We start from the raw sequence: 10,966 nt of genomic DNA, 5'->3' as shown, positions 1-10,966 counted from the left end.
ACCTTGAGGTGGATGTGTGCTGTGCGTGCGCACTAGCTTGTTTACAATTTTCCTTGTAGAATATTCCATATCTTTTAGATTGTGCAGATTTTGGTTTAAAGAGATTTGATTATACTGATAATCACTTATTTTTCTTTCGTGCAACATTAAAAAATTACTTAGAGAGTCTTCAAGAATTTCATTATAATACCCATATTGTAAATATGCTAAGGAAAAAGAAACTTTTTCATTTTGAGTTCTTAATTTTAAAAACTTTTATTTGTTCAGGTCATAATTCACTCTTCATGACCAAAATTTCTAAGCCAGGGAATTATGTGAAAGAAATGTTTTTGTAAATTCATTTTAGAAAATAACAAGAGGGTGTTCAATTAAAGCTGCTTTCTCTGAAAATGCAGATTTAGAGTTCATTAGACTATTTACTTCTTGAGATTAAAAGTTTATATGTTGTATGAGAAGGTGGACTTCTTTTTTCCTGCAATTTTTCCAATACAGACTGAGATGAAAAGTTTTTAGGAAATTTGCAAGTGAATTTAGATTCTACAGGAATGTTAAATCAGCAAATTTGGAAACAGATTACCACCATGAATTCAGACTTCTAAACAAAGGGGTTAAGTTTGTTGAGACATTCATTCGCTTTCTTTTGCCATCTTTCACATACAAAAGCTGTTAGATATTTTCAATAAAATAATTTGATTTGGCCAACATGATTGTTGACACCAAGACTGGGGGAATATCAGGCAAAATTCAAGTAATTGTGTGAATGTGGACATCATATTTGAGAGATATTTTCCTCCTTTAGAACTCCATAGCCATGGCCAGTGGCCTGTAAGACATTGAATGCATCTCAACACAAAACACTCATTACAATTCATCTTTCAGGACTTTTATAGTTTTAAAAACTCTTGCTATTTCATGTGAAGATTAAACGGTGCTGTATGGGCATAGGGTATAGGAGGTGCTTCTCAGTGATTCTTCCAGCTTTAAATTTATATGGTCTAAAGAATTGGATGTTAGGTTTTTCTTTTTACTCTCTTACAAGGACATGATCGATTAGAATTGAGATGTTCTATTGTTTTTGAATATCTAAGAAATACATATTTTTTCTTCTTATGCGAGCAATTAAAAAAAAAATCAAACCACCCAGGTTTCCAAAAGCAGCTTATATTTATTTTCTGTTCCTGTTTCGCTTTTTGGACTAACGGGCTAAGACCGAGGAGTTGAGTTCTACACGCTGGCCTCACAGCGCTCCTTCGAAGTCGGCCGGGCCGCTCTTCACTTGTGCGCCCCCTTTCTCCCAAAGGCGGGCGCAAATCCCTTTCTGTTTCTGGAGAAACCGCTCAGAGCGCATGCTCTTCTGATGATGGAGCCATAGCGCCATTTTCATATCCAAGGGACTCTCCTGTAATTAGGCGCGTCCTCGGGCACCAAGTATCAAAGTTGTTCAATGTGAGGAGCTTCACAGAAACAAGGCAAGGGCTTTTTTGAGACGACCCACTCCCTGCAGCGCTTCAGCTAAGACTACGTAAAGAGATTCTTTTGTGTTAATTTCCCCCGTGTTCAAGTGGTCCTCTCCTGTGTCGCTGGCCTCGCTCCCTCACCCCCTCGCCCCCTCTCCTGGGCCAGAGCAATATAGAGGTTAGGCATTTGTGATGATTTTGCGCCCACAGTGGTGGCCCCACTGAGAGGACGTGGGGGACCGCATGGAAAGGTTTTCCCCCGTGAGAACAAAGCACAAGTTGTATCAAAGTCCAATATGTGTAGAGGAAACCGGTACATGTTCTTTTGAGCGAGGAGGTAGCGCTTTTTTAAATTTTATTTATTTTTTTTAATAAAGATTGAGATGCGTCAGTGGTGGGGGGATGCGGAGCGCTTGAAAGATCTGCTATAGGAGGCAGGGCGCGGAGATCTGAAGTCTTTTAAGTGTGTGTGTGTGTGTGTGTGTGTGTGTGTGTGCGCGCGCCCCCGTGCGCGCGCAAGAGTTTAAGAGAACGTGGGTGAGGGGGTGGAAGAGAGACAGAGAAGGAAAATCTAGAGGGGGAGAAGACTTAGTGGGCGCATCCTTGCTTATTAAGCCGCAATAGCCCCTTTCTCGACATCCACTCCCTACTCCACCGTTTCATTCATAAGTTTCTGGTCTGGAAGCCCCGCCCGTCTCCCCTGGGCCGAGGGCCCCGTTTCCTGTACAGCAATTGGTGGACGGCAACAAAGCCTTAGCAACTGGCTCCTAGAGACCCGCGGGGCGCCTGGTAACTGGGGCGCGGGGCCGGCACCGAGAAAGGAGCGGGGCTGTCCCTTTAAGGGATGGCCGCGGAGCCGTGAAAGTGGAGGGGGCTGAGGGAGGGCGGGGAGGAAGGTCTGAGGGCGGACCTAGGGGGGAGGAGGAGGAAGAGTTGCTGCTGAAAGGAGGTGGCGAAGGAGGAGCCGGAGCAGCTGCTGCCAGCCCGCGGGCACCGGAGTTCTGCCCGCTGCCGCACGAGTAGCCACGGGCGGGATCGGGTCCAGACGTCTCCTCCTCCATGATCACTTTGGGAGCGGGGGGAAGACTTTGCCCGGCCGTGAGAGCTGGTCTGCGTTTCCCTGGCGCGGCGGCGGCGGAGCAGCGGCAGCAGCCGGGTCCGAATCGGAGCGGCCACAGCCTGGGGCGTGTGCGCCCCGCGCGGAGCGGGCTTGGGTTCCCCACGGAATGTCCCCGGGGCGCCCCGCGCGCTGACCCCCCAGCCGCCTCCGCCTTCGGCGCCTGCTGCCTCTCTCGGGCGGGTTCGGTGTTCGGGACTGCAAGCTTCCCGGCTCCTGGGCGGTGGGGAAGCCCCCGGGGGCGGGTGACCTCAGCTGGCCACGACCCAGCCCTCCCCCGTGCGTATCTCGCTTAAGATGGCAGCGGAGTCAGGGGAACTAATCGGGGCTTGCGAGTTCATGAAAGGTGAGGAGCAGCCGCCCCGCATCCTCCAACCCTCCCTCGCCCCCAACTCTTCACTTCTAACCCCTACGTCCCAGCCGCTGCCTCCGGCTTCTCCAGGGGCCTCCGGTGTCCTGCAGCCGCTGCGCGCGCTCTCGTCCCCTCTCCGTACTATCCTCTCCCCGAGGACCCCCTGCTTCCGGCTTCTCTGTCTTTCTTGAGTCCCTGGTTCCCTCTGCAGCTCCCTCGGATGGCCTCCCCGCCCGGTAATGGGACAGCGCCGGGCTCGGTCCGGCTTCTGCACGCAGCAGCTGGTGGGGGTCCTGCTCCGGTTGATTTTTTCGGTCTCCTTTATCCCGCTCTTGCTCGCCTCGGTTTTCGGGACATCCCCCCAGGCACACCTCCCTGTCTCTTCCTCCCTTCCTCTTCTTGAAGTCTTCGGAGCTGCAGGCTCGCCTCTCTTCCCCTTCCGCAGCTGCTGAGGTCTGGAGATTTGTGAGCCAAACTTGCATCTCCAGTTCTACGGGTACCCCTAGCTTCTGTCTGCTCCCGCTGGCCTGAAGCAGGGAAGATTATGGGAACTCTGCTCCCCAGCTGAGTGTCTCAGTCGGGTCCCCTTCTCGCCTCTCTGTTGTGCTCTTGGATCTCTGGGTTTCTGGGAGAGATCAGGTTTCTGCAAGAATTCCACGTGTTAATGGGGTCTTTAAATAATGGGTAGCAGTTATTATTTTGATCTTTCGTGTATTATCACCACTCCCCACGTTCAGCTTTCCTCCTTCTCATATGTTTTCTCCCGTCTTTTAAACTTGTCTTTCAGATCGGTTATATTTTGCTACTTTAAGGAATAGACCAAAAAGCACAGTAAATACCCACTATTTCTCCATCGATGAGGAGCTGGTCTATGAAAAGTAAGTTTCTTTTTTTTTTTTTTCTCTTAACTTTTTTGCCTGTTGGCCTTTTTGGTGAAGGAACCCTATGCACCTTTTTGGCGTTTTTTTTCCCTCCCCGCCCCCCCCCCCCCCCCGTGGTGCAAGTTAACACCACCATTTTTTGAAGACTCAGATGCTTGGGGAGAGGTGCAGGCGAAGTTAACATAATGTGAACCTGTCGACAGCCCAGTCATTTTAGACCTTTGTCTCCGTGAGCTCTTCCTGCCACCACCACAAATTGCAACCGCAGATACCTAACACTCCCCAGAGTAGGACCAGGGAGACTCTGTCCTTGCTGGCGCTGTAATTGGCCTGTGAATCAGCCCCGGAGTATTTATGGAGCACCCACAGAGTACAGGGAAGTGTGTGCATTACAGGTGCTTCAGCTTTCCAGTTCACAAGGCTTCTGTTGTCTCGCAGGATGTTTCTGTTTCTGCAGCTCGTTTTTGGAAAGTGGGACATGTTTAGCTGAAGGTAGCTGTACCCAAGTCATATCTATGAGTAAGGTTTTACCTGTGTGAGAAATTATCGGATTATTTTCTTTGGGTGCCCCAAGCTTCTGAGTATTACTTTCTTTGTCTTTGAGGAAGTGGTATAGAAGTGCTGATTTACTTTCTTTGGTTACTTTGCTTCTGTGGGATTAGGATTTGAGAGTGTAAAATAAGAATAGGAAACTGTTATCTGTGAAAGGCAATTAATTTACAGGAAAAGGATATCTTAATACTTTAAGGGCAATAAAAATTTAATTAAAGGGAGATAAATCTCTACTCAATAAAAGCAACAGATAATAAGGAATAGGAAGGCTGAATTGACTTGATTATGTTCTCATTAAAAGAGCTGGTGTTGGGGCGCCTGGGTGGCTCAGTCGTTAAGCATCTGCCTTTGGCTCAGGTCATGATCCCAGGGTCTTGGGATCGAGCCCCGCATCGGGCTCCCTGCTCAGCGGGAAGCCTGCTTCTCCCTCTCCCACTACCCCTGCTTGTGTTCCTGCTCTCACTATCTCTCTCTCTGTCAAATAAATACATAAAATCTTAAAAAAAAATAAAAGTGCTGGTGTTTCAGAGTAGTCCAGTATATTTTAACTTAAACATTTAATTTGAATTTCTTGTTGTTTAACCAAACAGGCAATTGAATGAACATAGTTAAATGAACCATAGTGACTCTAGTAAGCTTCCTAGGACAAGTCCCCTTAAAAGGGATTTTGGTTAAAAAGGATTTTGGCCGATCTGCCTAAGGATGTGTGGGTACCACCAAGGCATTTGAAGAGTGAGAGCATTCTCAACTTTTAAGAGCGTCATCTTTCATTTGAGGGCAAACCGTCTTTAACTGTCACTTCATCATAGGGATTCTTGAGACTGATGTCTTCAGGATGTTGCTCTTAGTGGTACTGGAGGCAGGATGCTTCTTGAATGGCTGAAGTCAAAGTGGGAATGAAAGAGTCCTTTGCGGCTGCAATGAGGTCTAAATCCCTGGTGTCAGATTACAGCCCTGCCGCTAGACCCAGTGGAGGACTGCGCTGCCTGCTCCCTGACCCGGATACCTGGATGATGTCACTGCTAGCTGTGTTTAGTGACTGAGCACTCTATTGTTGGCAGTGTGCATTGTTGTGGCTTTCTTTTTGTGAGGTTAGGGTTCCGGGACCTCTTGTGCGTCTGAGGGTAGGGACTGTGGATGTGTCATTATGTTCCATTCTGCAGTGACTGACATGCCAGAGGCTGTTAATATATCACGGAACAAGCTTCCGTCATTGAGGTCTGAGTTGCTTCTTCAGAGATGGCTCAATGGTAGATCTAGCAGGAAATTACATTTAGCCACTCAACGCAGTTGCTCGATGGTTTTTTGATTGTAGCACTGATAGGTGAGGAACAGTTTTTGAGTATTTTAATGCTGCTATTTTAGGATAGGGCGACAAATCCCATTCCTCTTATATTTACTCTACTGTATTTCTGGTGTCTTGTAAAGAAAGACTCGCTGGAGAGACCATCCCATTTCTGTTGTGAGTTTTGACGTCGTCTGAAACTGTGAAGAGGACCCCAATCTGGGCAGAGCATACCCTTCTCTTGGTTTGGACTTGCCCAGCTACCGTGTCACAGCAATGGCTGTGCTTCTAATTAGCCATGATTCCATCTTTTTTGTAACCCCAACATATTACTCATGGCTAAATACTGGAGAGAATACGGTGACGATGAATGCACATATGACCTTTGAGGAGCCACAAGCCTGAAGGGAGAATAACAGCAGTGCAATGAGAGGTACAGAAAGAGAACTGTCTTCAGGTTAGCATAGCCCCTGTGCTAAGAGGAGTTCCTAGGCAGGTGGGAGCACATTTGGTTGAAGTGTTTAGAAAAGGGCTTCATGGAGTTACAATTGGTTTGAAGGATGGACAGAGTTTTATCAGGCAGAGATGTGAGAGGAGAGATCCCAGAAGCAAGAACACAAGGATGAGGAAGGAGGTTCTGGAGTGGGTTCAGGGACTAGTAAGTCCCCCAATTTGCCTGGTATGTATTCAGGTCCCAAGGGGATGTGCAATATGAAGTTGAAAGGTCAGTGGGGTGCGGACTGAATGCCAAGGTGGGGATCCACCTTTTCATCAGACGTCAATGGACTCCTGTGGGTTTTGGGGCAGTCCATGGTATGACTGGATCTGGGCTAATGGCAAATAATGGCAAACATTTATTGAGTGTTTAAATGCATGCTAGGTGCTGTTCTAGGTGCCCCACAACTATTAATCATGAATTCATTTTATTTTCACAACAATTCCACGAGGCTGGTACTATTATCATCCTTAGTGTACAGAGATGATGAGAGTTAGGGTACAGAGAGGTTAGGCAACTTGCTCAAGGTCCCAGAATGAAGATGTAGCAGAGCTGGAGTTTGAAACTGGGCCCTCTGGTTCTGGAGTATGTAGATCTCCTCTCAAAAAGTTAATACGATAGAATCATTTAAGATGGGTTAGGGTGGAAGTAGAAGCCCATTTAGAAAAATTCTGGAGCGCTCAAGGGGAAGATAAGTGCCTAGATTAGGATTGGTGGCAATGGTGGTGGACAGAAGAGATCTGAATCCATGTGACTGGCAGCAGATCAGGTGGGTGGGTTGGGGGCTGCTGAGGAAAAAGAGGAGGGAAAGAAGTCCTTAACACAGCCTGGGTTCCAGTGAGCCTGCTGGGGCCATTCGCTGAGCAAGAAGTAGGGTGGAGGAATTGGCATTAGTGGGGACATCAGGCATTCCATTTTGATCAGGTTGAATTTAAGGATTTTAAGGGACATCACATAGACTTGAAGTTCTTAAATTTGGGGAGTTTTCCCCGAAGGGTTGATAAAGCTGCGAGAATGATGTGATTTGGGGGAAGAAAGAGAAGATATCAAAGTGTGTATTTCACAGGCAGGGTTAGGAAGAGAGGAGCAAGGGAAGGAGGAGGAAATAAACAGAGAAGGAGGTGGACAAACGGCAGAGAGCGAGAAGAAAGGGAGGAAGGACAGAGGTCCGGGAATTCATCTTGTCAGCGCTACTTCTTTAGGAAGTGTAGGATGAGAGATTCTGCAAAGCCCCTGGAAACATGTATAGTAACCTGTGTTCTATCTGTGGAGGATGCCTTGTGGGGAGAAAAATGTTGACTGTCAAATCATACTGTACACCTCTCCAAGGAAAGGAGTGTGTTTACACACATTATCACATAGGTCTTGTACGGCCCTGTAACTGTGTACTACTCACTGAATGTATAAATGAAATGCTGCCTCTCTGGCTAAATTATCACCTTGGAAATGCAACTATTATTTTTGAATCAGGAAATAGACTCTTTAACTATTAGACTGTGGGTACTCTGGACGCAGCTGTGTTTTGCACAGATGTTGTTAGTTCTAAGCGGATGATAGCGCTCCATGACTGAAATGGCAACCTTCTGAGAAGCCGGTGGAGGAAATTTAACAAAGTGGCCCCATGAGGTGAGGCTATTTATTAGAAATGAAAGTCTGAATTTTCTGTTTGATTTTAAAACAGAATTTATCACATTAATATAAAGGCCTGAGGAGTTTTAGTAAAATAAAATGTGGTTGATAAGAAAGCCATACATTTATCCTCGGGTTATAATTTCACAGATCAGAATTAAAATCAGAGTATAGGCTAGCACACCCGTGGGACAGAAATAGCCCCATAAAAAGGGAGCCTTTCAAAGATTTATCTGTATTTGATTAAGCTACAAATAACATGCAACTCTCCAGAAAGGCTAATTCTTTGGTTTTGGAATTGGGCCCTGTAATCCAAATAGAGGCTTACTTTTTATAACTTGGCTCAAATATTTTTGGCTCAAAAGTTAGCAAGATGAAATATGTTAATTGTTATAACCTTTGTGTGCCCCTCCTGACTATGATGATGGGAATAGGGTTGGATGTTAATGCATGGAAAGCCAGTTTGCTGTGAGGGATAGTGTAGAGGGTCTTCATTTTCAGCCTTGTCCATTTTCATTTCTCCTCTCATTTTGTTTGCAAAGGAAAGGTATTGAGAATGCAGGAGAGAACTTTTCATGGACATACTCTGGGGACTGAATATTAAGCAGTTTCTGAAGTGACTCGAAGCATTTCACCAAATATTTTAGCATGGAAGAATGAGCAGCCTCTAGTGAGGACTAATTAGCTAAATTGAAGATTTAAATAATTTAAAATCTTCAATTTTCACTTAAACTTTATTAAAGCACCCTGATATTAATGCAACCAGAGATTCTTGAGTAAATAATGTATAGAAGACTGATTTCTTTTATAGTCTGCAGAGTAGGTGTGAGTCAGAATGTGGACCTAGGACATCCTTGAGAGAAATACAGAAAAATTTCCCTTGCCTGGAAATATTTGTGGGAATGGAGTGAGAAGGAGCCCTTTTTGTTTTCAATTTAATATGTGGCAGGGGTGCCTGGGTGGCACAGTCCTTTGGGTGCCCGACTCTTGGTGTCGGCTCAGGTTGTGATCTCAGGGTTGTAAAATCAAGCCCCTTGTTGGCTCTGTGCTCAGAGGGGAGACGGATGGAGTTTCTCTGTCTCCCTCTGCCTCTGCCCCTCCTGCTCGTGCTCTCTCTCTAAAACAAATAAATAAATCTTCTAAAATTTTTTAAATTTGTGGCTAGTAGGTTAATTTAGTGGCTAATGCCATTTATGGACATGCACACATAGACAAATATATGATCTTATAGCGTCTTAGGGCCATCATTTGGTACCCCAGTTTTCATCAATTACTATGATATTGACAGAAGAGGAGATATAGTTGAATTTGGAGACAAATTTCCCCATGGGAATAAAAATCAAATCATAACAATAGCTTACATTTATAGTCCCGTGCCAGGCAGTGTTCTGTGTGCTCTGTATGCATTCACTCAGTCTTCAGAAGAACCCTGGGAGTTAGGTGCCATTATTATCACCGCTTTACAGATGAGGAAGCTGAGGCTCAGAGGGCAAGCAGCACCAAAGGTCATTGAGCTAGTAGTTAAGTTGTTGAGTTGGGATTCAAGCCATGGGTAGTTGGCCTTGGAGTTCATACTCTTATGCTTCTAGCAAGTTCCCAGTTGTCTTGAGCTGGAGGCTCGTGGGAAGGGTGCAGAACAGCCCCACCCCTCCCTGGCATGCCTGGCCCTTCTAACTTGGGTGGTGATGGCTTTGGTAAGAAACGTGCTGCTGACAGTGTGGGCACCAACTTTATGTCCGGGCCATGTCTGGGAATGTGTGGTGGTAATGAAAATGATTTTTCCACTTTTGTGCGTGTAATTTTGCTTTTTTTTCCCTTTCAGTGGACTACCCCCCAAAAAAGAAAATAAATTGATATATATTAATATATCAATTGATTATATATTAATAGGATGGATGAAAACAAAAGAAGCCCAGCTTCTGAAAACTTCTTTTGCAGGCTGCCTGGTGAAATGTTCTTGCTTCTTAACTGGTATAACTTAAGATATAATAGTTTCTGTATAGAATTCTCCTAAAAACTCAGAAAACTTTTTAGCTTTAAAAGATGGTGTGTTCATACTTTCTTCTCCCTTTCGCCTTTCTTCCATCCTAACCTTGCAAAAATAACTCAGCATTGTTCAGGGCTACTTTTTTTCATCCTCTGTTTTGAACACATAAGTTTTAGGTGTGTATGTATGTGTATCTGTATATATAATTGACAGTACTACGTAGTATGTGTGATGAGGAAATGCACATTTCTGTGTATACACTGACCAGCCAATTCTAAATTCAGTGACATACTAGAGTCAAATTTTACTTTCTAGTTATTGATTTAATTAAATACTTGCTCTTTTGGGGTGCCTTGGTGGCACAGTCGGTTGGGCAGATGACTTGGTTTCAGCTCAGGTTGTGATCTCAGGGTTATAGGATCGAACCCTGAGTCAGGCTCCATGCTCAGTGTGGAGTCTGCTTGAGTTTCTCTCTCCCTCTGCCCCTCCCCACTGTGCTCTCTCTCTCTCTCAAATAAATAAATAAATCATTAAAAAAAAACACTTGCTGTTTTGACCTATTAGGCATTCATAGTGGGTAGTCTGTCTCTAATCTTCATAAGGACAATTATTATTCAGTTTTTTCAATTTCCTTAAGATGAGCCTGACAAATACATAAAATTTAACCAAGGTGCTAAGGACTCAGTTAAAACTAACAGCGCTGGTCTTAATCAGGCGGACTGACAAAGGATCCTAATGGGCTGTAGGAATGTCCAATGGAGAGCCGTCTGCCGTCCAAGTTCTTTCTATGCCAAGTCACCATGGGGTGGCTTCATTATTTTGTTTGAAGTAGATTCCTAAGACATCAGATGTTCTCATTTGTAAGTTCATAAACACATTCCAAAGCCCAAAGCAAATGACTTTTACTAACCCACAGCTTTAATACACCTTTGTGCTTAAAAAAAAAAAAAAGACCCTTGACACATTTTCATAGGAAGTGAAAAAAGCAACACTTAAAACTTAGAAGTGGTTGAAAATTGCTGGAGAAGGAACTACCATTTAGGTGGGCTAGATTTCTGGGCAGAGCTCTGTGCTAATGCTTTGGGGGTACACAAATACATAAACAAGGCAATGAATACAAATACAGTGAAGGGCAATATATGACAAAAGCTGCAAAGGTATGTGTTAGGAATCCAAGAAACACAGAGATTATTACTGCCCAGGGTGATAA

At 45.0% G+C, this 10,966-nt stretch overlaps 1 protein-coding gene across 1 annotated transcript in view; it reads left to right on the top strand.

Annotated features, from left to right (window-relative positions):
- The first annotated feature begins 2,404 nt into the window (after positions 1 to 2,404).
- CDC14A (cell division cycle 14A) overlaps positions 2,405 to 10,966 on the top strand; it is a 148,717-nt gene continuing 140,155 nt past the window's right edge. The window contains exons 1-2 of the mRNA XM_032422664.1: positions 2,405 to 2,920; positions 3,714 to 3,804. Coding sequence (XP_032278555.1) covers positions 2,872 to 2,920; positions 3,714 to 3,804 — 140 coding nt within the window. The 5' untranslated portion in view covers positions 2,405 to 2,871. The remainder of the gene's footprint in view (positions 2,921 to 3,713; positions 3,805 to 10,966) is intronic.

The sequence above is a fragment of the Phoca vitulina genome, unplaced genomic scaffold (genome assembly GCF_004348235.1).
Source record: "Phoca vitulina isolate PV1807 unplaced genomic scaffold, GSC_HSeal_1.0 scaffold2, whole genome shotgun sequence".
Classification (NCBI taxonomy): domain Eukaryota; kingdom Metazoa; phylum Chordata; class Mammalia; order Carnivora; family Phocidae; genus Phoca; species Phoca vitulina.
Note: the sequence above shows the minus strand (reverse complement) of the source record. Positions and strands in the feature narration are given on the sequence as shown.